The sequence below is a fragment of the Citrus clementina genome, unplaced genomic scaffold (genome assembly GCF_000493195.1).
Source record: "Citrus clementina cultivar Clemenules unplaced genomic scaffold, Citrus_clementina_v1.0 scaffold_9, whole genome shotgun sequence".
NCBI lineage: Eukaryota > Viridiplantae > Streptophyta > Magnoliopsida > Sapindales > Rutaceae > Citrus > Citrus x clementina.
In genome coordinates, this window is record NW_006261964.1 from 26,878,406 (window position 1) to 26,895,221 (window position 16,816).

Here is a 16,816-nt window from a genome sequence, read left to right on the forward strand (position 1 = left end):
AATAACTTCGGCATAGGGATTTGTTTAATAAAATTATACGCGTCACGAACTAATGTTGTTCTTCCAAACCTCAGGGGAGGTGTGTGTAAATTACCCTTTGACTCAAACAGACAATTGGGCCGATGGGCCGGGCCTACGAATCAACAAGCCTTAATCCAACCCGAACCGGAACCGCCTTCCTTAGGTCAGCAACAGCAGGCGAGATCCGTATCTGCCAGCGGATATACAAATTGCAAGCATTCATTCATGCACAGTTGTTATTGGTTCACCCACTATATAAATTCTCCGAACGCAAGTTTCTCTCAAGTACAGTTCCGTAATTTTCAAAACATTCATCTGAGACTTTCACCAACGAACGCACGAGCACAACACAACTCTCTCGACCCGTCGCTCGCCGTCACGAAAGAATCACAATCCATGGAGTCAACAGTTGAATCAAACCCCCAATATCAAACCCTAGATTTCAATCAAAACCCGCCGTTACCGCAAGACACCCTAGATCACGATTCACAAAACCCGCCCAAAACCCTAGCTCCTCCCGATGCTCAAAATCCCCAGCCGGCTTCCGAAAACGGCCACGACAAAAACAATGAGAACAGCTGTAACAATAACAATGACGTCGTCGCAGCCGATTACATTAAGCAGAAGCCGTTGCTTTCGGAAAATGGTCTGACCAACACTCATTCCGGCACCGATAAGGATCAGTCGGGTGGCGAGGAGGAGACCTCGAGCAGACGACGACGTCGCAGCAGGTGGGATCCGCCGCCATCGGAATCAGGCGGTACGGAAGGTAATGGCGACTCTGGAAGCGGGACCAGGAAGCGGAGATCGAGGTGGGCGGACGATGAGCCGAAGCCGGTGATTCAGTTGCCGGATTTTATGAAGGACTTTACTGGAGGTATTGAGTTTGACCCGGAAATTCAAGCTTTGAATAGTCGTTTGTTAGAAATTTCTAGAATGCTTCAGTCTGGTTTGCCTTTAGATGATAGACCTGAGGGACAAAGGAGTCCTTCGCCCGAACCAATTTATGATAATATGGGAATTAGGATTAATACTAGAGAGTATCGTGCAAGAGAGAGATTGAATAAGGAGAGACAGGAGATTATATCTCAGATTATTAAAAGAAATCCGGCATTTAAGCCACCGGCAGATTATAGGCCCCCAAAGCTTCAGAAGAAGCTTTATATTCCGATGAAAGAATACCCTGGTTATAATTTTATTGGTTTGATTATTGGGCCGAGAGGGAATACACAAAAGAGAATGGAGAGAGAGACGGGTGCTAAGATTGTTATACGTGGTAAAGGGTCAGTGAAAGAGGGAAGGTTGCAACAGAAGAGGGATTTGAAGCCAGACCCATCAGAGAATGAAGATTTACATGTGTTGGTGGAGGCAGAGACTCAGGAATCTCTTGAAGGTGCAGCTGCAATGGTGGAGAAGTTGTTGCAGCCAGTAGATGAGGTGTTAAATGAGCATAAGAGGCAGCAGTTGAGGGAGCTTGCAGCTTTAAATGGGACTATAAGGGATGAGGAGTACTGTCGGTTATGCGGTGAGCCTGGACATCGGCAGTATGCATGTCCATCACGTACTTCCACTTTCAAGAGTGATGTGCTTTGTAAGATCTGTGGTGATGGTGGCCATCCAACTATCGATTGTCCAGTTAAGGGAACAACGGGGAAGAAAATGGATGATGAATATCAGAATTTCTTGGCAGAGTTAGGAGGGACTCTTCCTGAATCTGCAAGCAAACAAAGTACTACATTGGCTCTGGGCCCTGGCAGTGGCAGTTCTGGAAGTAATCCTCCTTGGGCTAATAATTCAGGCAGTTCTGGGACTCCAGGGCACCCTGGACTAGGGTCAAATGGAGCTAAGCCCATCAAGGAATTGGATGATACAAACTTGTATATTGGATATTTGCCACCGACGCTTGATGATGATGGTTTGATTAGGTTGTTTTCTACTTTTGGTGATATTGTGATGGCTAAGGTTATTAAGGACCGGGTTACAGGAATGAGCAAAGGTTATGGTTTTGTGAAGTATGCTGATATTCAGATGGCCAATAATGCTATTGCAAGCATGAATGGTTACCGTCTTGAGGGGCGAACCATTGCTGTGAGAGTTGCTGGTAAGCCTCCTCAGCCTACTGTGCCTCCGGGCCCTCCAACTTCAACAATGCCCACCTACCCTGTTTCTGCTCCACCAGTTGGTGGCTATCCATCTCAGCAGTATGCACCAGGCGGTCCTCTTCCAAATCCACCAGCAGCGAGCTATACGGGGGCTCCTGTTCCTTGGGGACCACCAGTTCCTCCGCCTTATGCTCCTTATGCTCCTCCTCCTCCTGGGTCAACCATGTATCCACCCATCCCTGGTCAACCAATGCCTCCTTATGGAGTACAATATCCTCCACCAGTGCAGACAGCTCCCCCTGGTGCTCTAACGGCTCCCCCTGGTGCTCCAACGCAGACTGCAACTTCAAGTGAAGCACAACAACATAGTTTCCCACCAGGAGTGCAATCCGAAAGTAGCAGTTCTGCTCCAGCTGCGTCAGCGAATATGTATGGGAGCTCCATGGCTCCAATGCCACCTAATGTTCAACCCGCATATGCAACTGCGCCATTAGGTTATTCACCTTACTACAATGCAGTTCCTCCTCCCCCTCCACCTGCTCCTGTCTCAGCAGCGGACCATTCACAGAACTTGGGTAATGTGCCTTGGGCCACAAATCCACCAGTGCAGCCTCCAGTTTCTTCTGCAGAGAAGTCAAACTATGGTGCAGATGCTGAATATGAGAAGTTTATGGCAGAGATGAAATGATGTGGGTCCTTCCGATGCTTGTTTCCTTATCAGAGGTAATTGAAAATTATTAGAGTTTACTTTGGTCATCCAAATGATGTTTTCGATAGATTTTGCATTTGGTTGGTTCAAGTGCCAGCCATAATCAGCTAATGATTGCTAAGATGGCGAGTATGGTTCGGGCCATATTACCTTAGTAGTAGTTGTAAATTGAGTGACCTTAATTTTTTAAATTAGCTAGATATAGTTGTTTTGGCTATTAGCCACTTAATTATCTTCTGGTCTTAGACATTGACCAAACTTTTTCAAGGCATTCTTTCTCTTAAGAGGGTGATTTATTACTTTTAGGGTTCAATGATCTTACTTATTAAGTGTATATATTATAAGTGTTATGCATTTAGGCTGTAATACTTTCATCATGCATCCAACTTTGTATCACACCATTGGGAATTAGTTCTTCTCAGAGCATGATGTTGTTGATGGTGGTAGGGAGGGTTATGCAGAAAACCTTCGTTATTAAGTATTCATTCCTTTTTGCTAAATCTTGTTTAGTTCACGTTTAACAGTTAACTCCATCCTTAAAATTTTAGTACCAATTTTAATTATTGCATGGTCAGTGGTACCAGTCAGGACAGAGGCCAGGAAATTCGACATTGCTGGCCTTTTAGTTTGAATAGTTTGACCTCTGTGCTATATCATTTTTTGTTTTGATATTTTATAAAGCATTTCTCACTTGGCTTTTGAGCATTTGAAGGTTTTATGAGGAGAGGAGTGTTGTCACTTTGTAAGTATGTGAACTTGTATTCATTGTGTAGTTTTGGGTAACTGACTCTTTAATAATATCTAACCAATGTTTGTTTTGTTTATGGCAAATGTCTGTTATTTAATTTGAGAAAGTTTGATGTTACCTACAATTTTCTTCTATCATTATCTGTGTCAGATCTGATTATAGTTGGATAGTCTTTGCTCTTTATGGTTTCCACATCTTTTCTGCATTTCATCTCCGCTCTTTTGTTATTACTCCGGTCTTTTATGGTGAACCTGGTTTGGTAGATAAGCATGTGATAAGCAGCATTCACCTTAATTTGCAAAATTTTGTTTACATCTGTTAACCTTTCCTTTTGTTATTATTGTATAACTTTTACAGGCCTGATGTTTCTTGGAGCACATGTGAACCTGATTTCTTATCTCTTGCCATGACTTTGTTGGAAGTTTGGGACTCACAACTTTAACCTTGCTCTACTGTTATGCATTTGCAGAGATATGGTGTAGTTCAGTTCATATGGTCGCCCTGTGGAGAAGGAAATTAATACCTTATGCTTTTTTGTTGGACTTAATATTGTTTTATTATGGATGGTTTTTACCTCTTTATTATGTTTGGCGACTAATGTTTACCTTTTATTAGTTTCTGTGGACTCGTTACTGACATTTTCTGTTAATTTTATTTTTTGGGTTATTTAACTGTTTTGGTTGCTTTGCTCACTTTTATTTGGTGATAAGCTCCTAGTTTGAGGTTATATCCTAGCTACTTGCCTGCTTCTGAAGTTTAGGCATGCTTCTCTCATTGTCTTCTCCACAAGGTAAGCATGCCTTAACAGAGGCATTTGGGTATGTGGAAGCAGCTCTTCATTTCTGCCGCTTTGTATAATTTTTCTGATTTTATCTCTCTTTTCCGTAGCAATTCTGATGTCTCTTTCCAGTGTGGCAGGTAAACAACTCTTATTATTGGTTGTCAGTGGATTCTGAATATTAATTCTGGGTGCATCTGAGTGCCTTTTCTAGTGATTGTTAATTTGGTTAAGAGTTTATATCTGCAGGATAATTCTGTAGAAACCTAGGTCTTAGCATTGCGTGAATGTAGATGAAATAATTTAATGTGATTAGTCAAGGTAAGAAATTGTCCATATTTGTGCAGAGTAATATGGTTTTAGGCTTTTGGTGGGAGCATTAGATTGATGGCGACAGTTAAGGTAAGAAATCACCCATCCTTATGAGGAGTGGTATGGTTTAAGTGGGAGCATTCGATTAATGGATAAAATTAGTCAAGTCTTTGAGAGATGGCACGATTGCCTTAAAATAAATTAGAATAGAAAATGTTTACTCATTTAAAAGTAGGAAAATTGTTAATACAGCTTAGGCGTCTTGTTTATGAGGCTGTTTAATGTTTAATAGTGCATTGCTGGTTGATGAAATGTGATGAGAAGCATAGAGCAGGGAACCTTACCGATGTTCATTGGTTTTTGCATTGTGCACAGGGTTAGTGTGTATTCCTGAGTGTAGATGAAATAATTGTTTTTAAGCCATTTACTTGAAGAAGCTGAATAAGGATGGTAAATTCTACGTAATTTATTGAATGTGGTTTGCATGATTAGATGCTACAGAGAATTCTTGCTTAATTCTGAAGAACAGAATTTTTTGTCATTTTTCATGGTGAAGAAATGGAATTTGTTTCATATGAAGGTTTCTGATTTTCATTGTTTCTGTTGTGTGTTATGCTTTCAAGGTTTTTCTTCTTCTTTATGACAGCTACTGATATAATAGAAGCACAGGAGCAAAGTTCTTTTTCCTTCTCCTGATTTTTAAGGTTTAATTTTTAATATTGAAATTAATAATGGCCATTACAAATGTATTAAAGTAAATTACATGGTATCTTTCTATTTGCATGTTGCTTAGAACTAAATTTTTTCAATTGCTTACTCTTTGCATGGGTTTTATTACAAAGGATATTTTGACGTGCTTGACCATTTAACTCATCGATTTGCTGGTAATTTTTTTTCCAGAGGGGGAAATTGCTGATTTTCGTGTTGATTGTACTGTCTCATTTATATGTGCGCATGTTTATTTTTGTCATCCTGATTACTATAGGATCTATTTCTCTTAACGCTTTTATGACCAAAAACACTCTTTTAGGATTTCAAATGATGTTGGTCTTTCAGTTACTTGTTCGCCAACAGTATGCTAACCTTATTGTGTAAAAGATGATCAGGCATTATTTCTCTGAGATTGACGTTTTGCGAGGTATTTGCTGCTGTCACAAGTTGTGGATGCCCATCAAAGAAGACATTTGGCATGTCAGCTATTAGTGTTTTTAGGAACTCAATTCTAAACCTTGAATTCTTGTAGTCACATTATTTGATCACTGATTGCTTGACTATCTTTAGCTCAGGTTAACTTTTATTGTCAAATTATTCTATGTTTGATTGTAGGACATTCCTGTAGTGTGCTCTGTGTGTCCACCCTCATTATTTATTATCCTCCCAAACAGATAATCTTGAGAAAAATGAGATCTGATACTCAAAACGAGATATGGCTTGGGTTGAAATATTGAAATGCCATAGTGAATGGTGTTTGATTTGGTCAGCTGTTTGATCAATTTGTTTTTTTTTTCATAGTCATTCCAAGTGTCTGTAGCATAGAACTGAAAAATTGCTTCTGGTGTGTACTTTTGAGAGCCGGACTGTAGTGCTTCTGCTCCATCAGTGCATATCTACGAGTTCTTTTTGTTGAATTTCTTAAAGTTTCCGTTACGTCTCTAGTTATAAAGGTCACATTTCTAAAGTGTCTTGCAGACAATAAAAGGTGTTTACTGTAAAACCTTGTGAATGTGACGGAACAGTGAGACTTGTAATAAAACAAATACTCGGAGGAGTATTAAATTAAGCCAAGTGCCCATTATGATAGCTGCCAAAGGCCAGTGACTACATATTACGCAGACTGGATTTAAGTATTCAGTTTTTTCGGGCCGGTGAATTCACGGACTGCCGAAAACGTGCGGACTCTGGGGTTTATTTTTTAAAAGAATCAATAATTTATTTCTTATTATTTTGTTTCCTATAATAGTTTTTTCAAAAAATTATTAGCTTTAATATTTGTTGTATGACAATATGTAAATTTATACTGCTTTAAAATATGTGAAAGCACGTTAGCTTAATTGGTTTAAATATAAACGATTAAATTAAAAACAATTTTTTTATGCTTAAATTATAATGAATGCAGTACAAATGAAAACATAAATTTATATTTTTAAACCTAAAAGAGATTGGCTTTAGATACTAAAAAGATAATGAGAACATTGTAGTATTGTACTAAATTCGTACTTACTAATTAAAACAGAGGGCATATTCCTTCTCGTACTTACATTAGATGCACTGAAAGAGAAAAAATCGAACTTTGTTCATTATGAATACTAATTCAAATCGAATACCCACCAATAAGATTGACATTCTACATGCACGTTCACTTTGAAAATTGTGTTTTTCTTTTTAAAAACTATTTAGGACATCCTAATTCCTAAAAATTCAAAAAACACACTTCATTATTTTTTTTTATCTTAAATCTTTCAAAATTATAAATATGTTTAATTTCTTAAAAGAAGGGGTGTTCGCGGATCGAATTTTACAGATTGGGCATCAATCCATATCTAATCCACGATTTTGTAGATTATAAATTTTCAATCCAATCCAAATTTAATCCATATGTTAGCGGATCGTATGCAGATTTAACCTAATCCATATCTAATTCACCGTTTTGCGAATTGACTTACGAACTAAAAATTTTTAATTTTGTTCGATAGTAAAATTATTTTTATATTAATTTTTTAATTTTATTCAATGCACGAACTAACTAAATAAAAAATTAATATAAAAATAATTTTACTATCGATCAAATTTAAAATTAAATAATATTTAAATTAATTAATTGTTTAAATAAAGTTAGAAAATACATGTAAAGTTTTAAAATATAACACATCGAAAAAAAAATCTCATTTGTTTAAATCAATCTATGAAAATTAACTATTTAGAAAACTATATTTGTTTATTTAATTATTTTTTATTTTATGTCATTATCAATAAGATATAATATAGTGTTAATGTAACTCTATTTTAACTTATTTATTTACTTGGAAGTACTAATGTTATATTTACAAGTTTTATTTTTTTTGCAGATTCGCGGGTTTTTATAGATTTACATAAGTAAATTCATATTCAATCCACCGATTGTGGATTATCAAATTTTCAATTTAATCCAATCCATTAATTCGCATATCAAATTTTTACGGACCGAATTTTTATAACTTAGACAAATTAAGCGGATTAAATTGAATTTTGAACCCCCTACTTAAAAGTCCTCCTACAAACACTTGAAAAAAAAAATCTTGGTACGGACGGACTTGCAAGATTAACAAGATCACCTATAATGTAATATATATTAAAAATTGGAAACCCTGACAAAAGCTATCCTCATAACAGCTGGTTGATGGTCATAACATTCACCTTTGCGTTCTCTGGTTCGAATCCGTAGCGTTTCGTTTTTCCCCCAAAAAAAAACTTTTTCTTCTTCTTCTTCTTCTTCAATACAATGGATCAAGATCCAGACAAGCCCTCCGGCTCCGGTAGAAAGGTAACGTCCAAAATTCTCTTAATGCTTTTCCTGAATTTACGTTTCATTTCCTTCAATTTCATCATAATTTCAAAATTCTTGTTTCATTTCATAATTCATTTTCCAGGTTAGGTTCGCTCCCAAAGCTCCGCCACCGTCTCGTCAGCCTAAAGTCACCGCTCCAACTCCCGTACCAAGACCGTACAATCTCTGCTTCTGCTTTCTCTTTTTCCGCAACACTTCTTTTTTTTTACTTCCATTTTATTTATGTCTTAAAAATATTTCACCTTTTTTAATAATAAATTTGTTTAATGCAAATGCAGCGAATCAAAACATGAAGATCCAGAGGCTGAAGCCCAGCGACTCTTGCGCCAATTCAATGTACTCAAAATCTTTTCCTTTTTCTTTGAAATTTTTTATTTCCTTAATCGTTGTCTTTTATTAAATTCCAGAAATTTTTTTTTAAATATGAATTAGTAATAAAATCTTAAAATAAGGGCGTGTTTGGGTTCTTGTTTTTGAGAGTTCCCAAGCTTCTTTACACGTCACAAGAAGTCAAAAAATCTATTTTATTTCATGCTATAATTAGGGAATACGAGAAAGGAACCACGTCCACGTGTCCCTCACATCTTTTTATCAAAATGTTAAAGATAATTATCATAGAAACGTGGGCTCAAGGTGTGTCCAAGGAATCATTGCTTAATGTCTACCGACTTGTTTGTTTCGCTTTGTTGCTCCATTATTTAAAAAAAAATCATCATAAAATTATTGGAATTTCAGTTTGTTATGTGTTCTTACAAATCATGACGTGTGTATATATTGGGATGAATTGTTAAATAGTGTGACTAGTGCCAATAGGTGGCTTATAAGATTGTGAAGAATATGACAATAAATTGGATGATCTGCATTTTACTTCAGATATTGTTGATTTGTTGTATGCTGTTTTATCCTCACTTTTCAAATTCGTGAAGTGATAATTGATTTTTATGTCACCGTAATTGCAGGAAGCAAATGCACGACGAAGGCCTAAAGTTGAGAAAAAATGTGATTTCTTCTAATCTAGTGCATACTAATTTTCAATCCGGTTTATTTTCAATTACCTTAATTAGTTTGGATACTGGCTAGCTATGTTCTTCAGGTTGAATTTAAAAGGACTCCTGTTGGGTTAATATGGATAGGCTGGACTATGTCATTTGTTCTGTAATCCTGTCCTTCAAAATCCAATTGAGGATTTGTTGATGTTTTCCTCTGCACCCTTTCTTACACAATAGATAATAAAAAATAACATATCCCGTAAAATGCAACAATAAAATGCTATAATTTAATCGAAAAATAAAGATGCCTTCTGAACCTTTGAGTATGTACAAACAAGATTTAAAGGTTGGAATGATGGGAGGTACAAAACAGAGGATTACCATGAAAGAATGAGATGTTTTCTTGTAATAGTCACTGCTATTATCATCCACCTCCTCATCTTCAGAGTTTAAACCTGCAGCTTCACAAGTTGCATTCGGTGCTGGAGACTCATCTTCACCTTCCATAAAGTCGTTTGGTCCCCGCAGAGAGGTGAGCAGCGCGAAAGGTACTGAGTCAGAGATAATTGACTCAACTTCTGATGAAAGGCAAATTGTCAATTTCTCACCAGCGACTGCAAGAGAAGATAGATCTGCTCCAATATCTTCAGATGCATCATCAACTCAGAAAATCAAGGAAGACTACAAAGAACCTTGGGTAACTAATTTTTTTCCTAGCACCCCTTTCTCTCATTTGTACACATATGCGTGAAAATGCACTAAGAGTTTCCTTATTACAATGCAGAATTATGACACTTATTATCCAACTACTCTTCCTTGGAGGAAGCCTAACTCTGGTGACCCAGGTATGTTTTCAGATGCATCTTAAAATACACCTCTGTGCAGGGGATGTCTACAACTAATCTTCTTGAAATTGAATTGGATTAATCATCCTCACCAGTTTATGAATGAACATTCAAAATTCACATCCGTGAATTAAGTAACTTGTAACAAAATATTGAATTGATCCAAATATGTTATATGGGTATGTTAGTCACCAAACATAATAATAACCAGCAGCATACCCTCCTCTCGTTGATATTCCTTTACTGAGAACTATATGGGTTGGTTGGCAGTAGATGCATAGATATAAGTGGCATTCAGCCTCTAGTTCAGATTCATTTTATGTGTTCTCTTTTTAAAATTACCTCAAAAGGACTTTTGGGCGCACTCATTTTGTTATATAGCTTTAGATTTCCACAGCCATGCTCTAAGATACTGAATGTTAGAGGACGGGGAACATTATTTTTAAAGTTAAAATCCTATTTATGGCATGGATAGGGCTTGACTAATGATAATTTACTTTTCATAAGTTCCATAGTTCTTACAGGTACAAGGATAGCACAGCATTCATATTTCTGTTGTTTGTATTTGTTGCTCTTTTTTCTGAATTCATTTTGCTTTCCGCATTCAGAAGTTCTTGACCAGGAGGAATTTGGGGAGAATACCAGAAACTCGGAGTACGATGAGAATTCTGTTAACTCTGCTGCAGATCTTGGACTACTGGTGAGTTCATAGATAATTAAGATGACATTGAACTCTTATTGTCTTATATATTTGACGGACCATGTTTAAAAATTCAGGATGAATCCGAAAATCGAAAGTTATTCTTCTTTCAGCTTCCTAAGAAACTGCCTCTGGACAAGCGACCGGCCAGCACCAAGGGGAAAGAGAAAGCCGAAAGCTCAAAACCGCTGGGAAGAACGGATGCTCCAAAGGACTTAGATTTGAGTAAGTTGCCTGGAGGATACATGGGCAAGATGCTGGTTTACAAGAGTGGAGCAGTCAAGTTCAAGCTGGGGGATACCCTGTTCGATGTGAGCACACCACGATTTTCCTTTAGTTCGGTCTTGACGTGCCTTTTAGAACATATTCATATTAATGCATTTATGAATGCTAAATATATTTGGGAAACTTTAACATATACCATTACTTGTCAAAATAGATTTTACTCTTAATAACTTTTTGCAACTACTTTTCCAGGTCATGATAGATTCAGTTGTATTTGCTTATATGATCAGATTGAATGTGTGCAGGTTTCAGCTGGTTCAGATTGTTCATTTGCTCAAGATCTTGTGGTGATTGACGTGAAGGACAAAACCTGTTGTGTTCTTGGACAACTTGACAAACTAGCTGTTGTATCTCCAGACATAGATTCTTTCTTGAAACCGTGATGAACTTTTACTAAACATGAAGGAGTAGCCAGAATGCATTTAGGTATGGTGGCAGAATTTTCAGCATGATGGAACTAAGAAGAACATATAAATTTGATGCCAAATTTCCTAGTAAATATGTAACTAGAAGTACAGTAGTGCTAATTGATTAGCTTGAGAAACTGCTCTGGGAATGTGTATTGAAATATCTGTTTGGGAAGACAAAAGTTCTGAATTCGATTAGATGAAAATTCCCAAATTTTCTATTTATATTTTTGCTGAAGAAGTTATATACCATGTATAAGATAGTGTTAACCCGCTCATACATGAATTTAATATCATATAGAAATCTGTAGGCCTGACTCCATATGCCTGACTCAACCCAAAAAACTAACTCAAAGATTTAAGATCGTCTAAATTTTATATGCTACACTCAAGATTCATCCTCGGTCGATATTAGATATTATCCCTAACTTGTTAATTCATCCTCAGTCGATATTAGATATTATCCCTAACACTATGCTCTATGAACGGAAGAACATGCCAATTCGCTGGAGCTTTGTTCCATTGAACAAGATCGATGGAGCATCTGTTCCATTAAGACCAACAAGACGTTCTTTTCTGCTGCAAGCCTATATGATTCTGCCCAGCATTTAATGATATAGGAGAAATGTGATAGCGCTAGCGCGCGCGCACACATATATATATTTGGGTGGTAGGCATGCTGGCAAAACTGTTGAACCATCCAGAATCCAGAGCTCAATACACCAAATTCAAGTATGCTGTACCAGGCATTTCTCAGCACGAATAATCTCTTCCATGCTCCATCACAAGTGATGGTCCTATCGTGGGCAATACTAACAACGAAAAAATGGTGAATATCTCGTTGTCTGTAAGCTTTGGCTCTCTTTTTGGTTAAGCGCCTAAGAAAATCAACCGTGTACAAAATATAAGGGAATATAAGAAAATTTGCTCTCTGCAATCAGAATTTTGGGTCTACACCAAGTTTTCAGATGAGAACTCCTCAAACCTCAATCCAGTCTTGCATTTATCACTTCTCTTGATTTCCTCAACATGCATAGCTACTTGCCGCATTCAAGGAAAGTTAAAGGGCATTGCTATTCAAAGAATCTACAGAAGCAGAATAAACAAAGAGCAATAGTACGGACAAAGTCAAAGCGTTAAAAGTGCTAAACCGCGAAACATCCCAACATAATACATAACCTACCAACTAAAAGCACGGTAGTCACTTTACAAACATAAGAAAACATCCCAGATATTCAGACTATTCCACATGGCCACATTAGATGTACCTACTTTCACTGTTTTTTCACAATCACAACTAGAAAACAGTAGCTAGTACAACCCAGAGGGAATCTTCCTCCACAAGTCACCAATGGATAAATTACCTGTCATGTCGTCAAATTATGCCCTGCTGGTTCGAGTCACAACCACAACCAACAGGACCACAATGGATAGAAGGAATGAAGTTCTCAGCTTTTTCTCGAAAGAATCTGATGCTCTAGCTGCGGCAGCACCTTTTGTTGCATTCTCATCACCAGGAGGCTTGAACAAGTCATTAACAATATTTGTGATTTTGTCAATCACTTCCATGATTTTTGCCTGCGTGTTGACAAAAATCCAACGGATGATATTTATTGCTGGATTTGTGTCATCAGAATTCTCATCTGAACTTTCTGATCCACTATTTTCAGCTGTATATACAATGGAAAATTCAAAAGCACCATCAATTTAAATGAGTTTTTCTTAAAATCTATGAATATCAACCAACTATAGATAATCAGTATTAAGTCTTCACTTCCCTTCATCCAAGTTTCCACAAAGCAAGCAATCAGTCACCTTTTAAAAATAAATAAATAGTTGAAATCATGTTCTTTTTATTTACTTTCAGATGAGATAGGGAGATGACACACTCTGACCAGACTGAAATCGAAGAGAATAGAAAATTGGCCAGTGTGATATCATGAAAATTATTAAAGCTTTTTCTACAAATTATGCAAAAGGAGCAATGATGCTCATTTAGGAGATTCCGGCTGCTGAAGGTTAGCAGAAAAAACTAGCAACTGGAACACCAGACTATTTGGCCATTGTACGGTATTGTGATGCTCAAACATCAGAACAAATCATAAGGTGTTTTGTTCTTCAAAAATTTGAAACTAGAGGGATAAAAACGTCCCATGTAATGTAGGTGGTCCCATGGGGTTTTGACCTGACCTCTTGGTAGAATCCAACTGGTCTGTCAAACCAACCCGTCAGGATCAATAAGATGAACAAGCAAAAACAGAAGCAGCTGATGTGCCTGGTTGTTCCCACTTTCCAATGTAGTATAATTCTGCTAGTCTCGCAACTGGATGACATAGAAATAATTTTCTTAAGAAATAAACAGAGGATTTTCCATCATATACAGCCAAAAGGTAAAAACTCCGAGTAGGTACACAGGCTGACTATCTGATCCTTTAATTTGAAGAGCCTCAAATTTCCAAGCATATAAATATGCTCTGTAAGGATCATTCAGAGTGTTTGCGGGTCATGAAAGAGATGGTATTCATAGTCCAGATTGCAATTGTAGTTTTCGTTGCTTGGTGTTTCAGACTTATCGAGAAGAAAACTATTTCCACAGCAACCAAGCAATATGAGACAACTATCATCTATGTACCAAAAATCATTTCTTTTACCAGGCCAATACTTGGCAAGGAAATCTAAAAGCAAAACAGACAACCCAAATCCCGAAAACAAGCCCCTAATTTAAGGGGAATGACATAACAACAAGACTGTAGTCAAGGAAATATGGACAACACCCTTTTGTAATAGTATGACAAATATATAAATCAGAAAATTTAAATTAAGTATCTTTATTTAACTTTCAACCAACCTGCATTGAATGACTCCTTCAGTTCCCGTACCGCTTCATTGTTCAAAACAGCATTCCAAACATCTTTATCAGAAGATAATGAAATGACCATTCTCTGGAAAAGCGGGAAAAAACCATATATATATATAAAGATTTCAAATTCTATGACCACAAAATTGATTACAGAAAGTTAATCCTTGCTCCTAAACATGACCATGGTTCTATTTCTGTTCTAATCTGGTGATTAAAGCAATAGTATTGCTCACATTATACCATCTATATGTGCAGTCTCCATCGAACATTTGCACTTAGCCACCCTAAACAATTGCTTTGAGTTTATATTTTAAATTGAATTTCCATACCATTAGATCTTTTAGTCAAGGTCAGCAGTAAAGGCACCTGAATTGATGGCTCAGTCTGCAACAAATGAAAAGCATCATAAACTCTGTCCGCTGGATAAGGCTGCAACATTCTTGAATTACTAAGACACAGAGAGGGCTCTATCCAATCCAACTCCGTATCCCTGTCCGAATTGGAGGCAAACTTATCCCTCACAAGTCGAGGGCATGAAGCAGGGTCAAAAACCCTATAAATTCAAAATCATTAGAAGTTAGCGTGAATGTTAAGTATTATTATTATTTTTTTCCTGCTGATGCAGGTTAATAATTTGTAGCACTTAAAGATATTGATGCAGAAAGAGCTTTAGATGATAAGTATCTTTTGAATCAAATGAATAACTAATCAGGTATATAAATTTTGCTCAAGGTGGGTAAAACTTAAAAAACAAGTGCAAAGGCAGTAATCACAAATAATACTGACTCGGCCATCCCATGCATCAATAGAGTTGTACACGTACAAAGTTTAAATGCAACCCCATTCACCACCATTATGAAATTAGAACTTAACAAAGAATCAACTGAGATCAAATGGATTGGAATTGACCAAGGAAACGCAATCCATTAATGGCAAGAATAGAGCTGCATCAGGTTGTGAGAAATCAATCAAAACATATCTGTCAATAAATCTTGTAACTGAACTCTAATCTTCATCAGCTTGAAATTTTCCTAATGCGAAAGTCAAAGTTACATTCAATACGTAACTCTGTGGTCCCCATCATTTTCCACGTTAAAGTTATTGATTATAAGATTAAACTTTACAAAATATACTTAATCAACAACACCCCGTTAATTTTTCCAAATAGAAAGACTGAGACAGGTGGCACAATCTGTCAACATAGCCTTAAACAACACAACCGAGACAGCCACAAAAGTCAAAATAACACTCCAAGCAAACCCCAATCCATTTCAGACACAGAAGCAGCAATCATTTACCGATTTGCAGCATCAATACAGACTGGTAATTTCAACAATCCCATAAACAGTAAAGATATGAAGGCGAACAATTATATCATTAAACAACATATTATTCAATAATCAAAAAGAAGAAAGCATATTTTCCATGAAGAACCAAAGAAACAACAGATTAATTTCATTGTGTTACACAATTATGAACACCTAAACATGTAAATAAATGAAGGGAAAAAAAATTCTTACTGTTGAAGAGCAGAGACTGCGGTGTTAACTTCCTCAAGAGAAGGAACAGGGCCAAGAGTAAAGTCATCAACAAGAAACCCGTGAGACTTGTCAAAATCTTCTTCACATCCATCAACAGACACCCACTCATACTCATCACAACAAGCAGAACCACCACCATCACCGACACCAAAGGAACTCCAACTGGGCACCCCATAATGGGCAGGAACGGGAACATTATGAGAACCAAACGGCGACGCCGTCAAAGCAGCAGCAGCAGATAAAGAGAGTTGGTTACCACCATTTCTGTTCTGGTGGGCAGGCCTCGAATTAGCAGCAGTAGGTGAAGTTGGTGAAGTAGTGGTACTAGTACTTGAAGATGACGATGAAATGGGTTCTTGAAGATTCGTGACGCCGGTTCTTGTCGTGGTGACTGCCCTGCCGACAGTTCTTAACATGCCGCCGCTTCCCCCGCCTCCAACTCCGCCGCCCATGCTTCTGCCTCCACCGAACATAAACATGAGTTTTTTTTTTTTTTTTATGCGATTTCTTCTTTTAAGAGTCTTTAGATTATACAGCAAAGCAAAGTAATGAAAGGAAATCTAAGCGGAGATTTTTGCTTGTATGGACTGTGAATCTTTAAAGTACGGTGAGCCACTGTACTTTATCCAATCTCTGCTACTCTGACACACTTTTGGCTTTGATACTTACGAGGCGGTTGTGGTCCTTGTGGTTGTGGATATGTGGATAGGAATGGGATGCAACATTTTTCGCCATTTATTTTTATATTGAGTTAAAACTTAAAACCACTCTTAGTTTTGGTTTCTCATTTTATTGCAGTTAAGCAAACCATTTTTCGAAAATTAAAAAGAGTTATGGCTAGAGCCTAAAGCGAAGGGAGGTAGCCATTGGAAAGCTTATTGACTCTTATTATTATTATTATTATTATTTTTATTCACATCATACTCCACCTTGAAATTTTCTCCAGTTTTTTATTTTTTCCGTTTCTAATTAACA

At 37.1% G+C, this 16,816-nt stretch overlaps 3 protein-coding genes across 5 annotated transcripts; 2 read left to right on the forward strand and 1 right to left on the reverse strand.

Moving 5' to 3' along the window:
* Window positions 1-233: 233 nt before the first annotated feature.
* On the forward strand, window positions 234-6,150 carry LOC18031835 (splicing factor-like protein 1). The gene is made up of 2 exons (XM_006421556.2): window positions 234-2,846; window positions 3,938-6,150. Exon 1 carries the CDS (start codon window positions 247-249, stop codon window positions 2,809-2,811), a length of 2,565 nt encoding a protein of 854 aa, XP_006421619.1. The 5' UTR covers window positions 234-246; the 3' UTR covers window positions 2,812-2,846; window positions 3,938-6,150.
* A 1,914-nt stretch (window positions 6,151-8,064) lies between these two features.
* LOC18032060 (DNA-directed RNA polymerase III subunit RPC4) lies at window positions 8,065-11,661 on the forward strand. 2 transcript variants are annotated; one of them, XM_006421557.2, is made up of 9 exons: window positions 8,065-8,190; window positions 8,297-8,370; window positions 8,493-8,550; window positions 9,174-9,213; window positions 9,665-9,900; window positions 9,988-10,048; window positions 10,657-10,748; window positions 10,826-11,059; window positions 11,279-11,661. In XM_006421557.2, exons 1-9 carry the CDS (start codon window positions 8,149-8,151, stop codon window positions 11,414-11,416), a joined length of 975 nt encoding a protein of 324 aa, XP_006421620.1. In that variant the 5' UTR covers window positions 8,065-8,148; the 3' UTR covers window positions 11,417-11,661. The 2 variants fall into 2 exon arrangements, with proteins under 2 accessions (XP_006421620.1, XP_024036511.1); XM_024180743.1 differs by having other exon boundaries at window positions 10,862-11,059.
* Window positions 11,662-12,346: 685 nt separating this feature from the next.
* LOC18031306 lies at window positions 12,347-16,571 on the reverse strand. 2 transcript variants are annotated; one of them, XM_006421559.2, is made up of 4 exons: window positions 15,821-16,570; window positions 14,667-14,853; window positions 14,289-14,382; window positions 12,347-13,110 (listed from the first exon to the last, which is right to left on the reverse strand). In XM_006421559.2, exons 1-4 carry the CDS (start codon window positions 16,318-16,320, stop codon window positions 12,821-12,823), a joined length of 1,071 nt encoding a protein of 356 aa, XP_006421622.1. In that variant the 5' UTR covers window positions 16,321-16,570; the 3' UTR covers window positions 12,347-12,820. The 2 variants fall into 2 exon arrangements, with proteins under 2 accessions (XP_006421622.1, XP_024036519.1); XM_024180751.1 differs by lacking the exon at window positions 12,347-13,110 and adding an exon at window positions 13,135-13,763 and having other exon boundaries at window positions 15,821-16,571.
* Window positions 16,572-16,816: the final 245 nt, after the last annotated feature.

What these genes read in the sequence shown, in the direction of transcription:
- LOC18031835 (XM_006421556.2), top strand. Translation starts at nt 247, where the DNA reads ATGCACAGTTGTTATTGGTTCACCCACTATATAAATTCTCCGAACGCA.
- LOC18032060 (XM_006421557.2), top strand. Translation starts at nt 8,149, where the DNA reads ATGGATCAAGATCCAGACAAGCCCTCCGGCTCCGGTAGAAAG. An exon ending in CCTCCGGCTCCGGTAGAAAG is followed by an intron (nt 8,191 to 8,296) that starts GTAACGTCCAAA and finishes TTCATTTTCCAG; the next exon opens with GTTAGGTTCGCTCCCAAAGC. An exon ending in TGGGGGATACCCTGTTCGAT is followed by an intron (nt 11,060 to 11,278) that starts GTGAGCACACCA and finishes GAATGTGTGCAG; the next exon opens with GTTTCAGCTGGTTCAGATTG.
- LOC18031306 (XM_006421559.2), bottom strand. Translation starts at nt 16,320, where the DNA reads ATGTTTATGTTCGGTGGAGGCAGAAGCATGGGCGGCGGAGTTGGAGGC. An exon ending in GCAGTCTCTGCTCTTCAACA is followed by an intron (nt 14,854 to 15,820) that starts GTAAGAATTTTT and finishes TTGAATTTATAG; the next exon opens with GGTTTTTGACCCTGCTTCAT. An exon ending in GAAGGAGTCATTCAATGCAG is followed by an intron (nt 13,111 to 14,288) that starts GTTGGTTGAAAG and finishes TTGTATATACAG; the next exon opens with CTGAAAATAGTGGATCAGAA.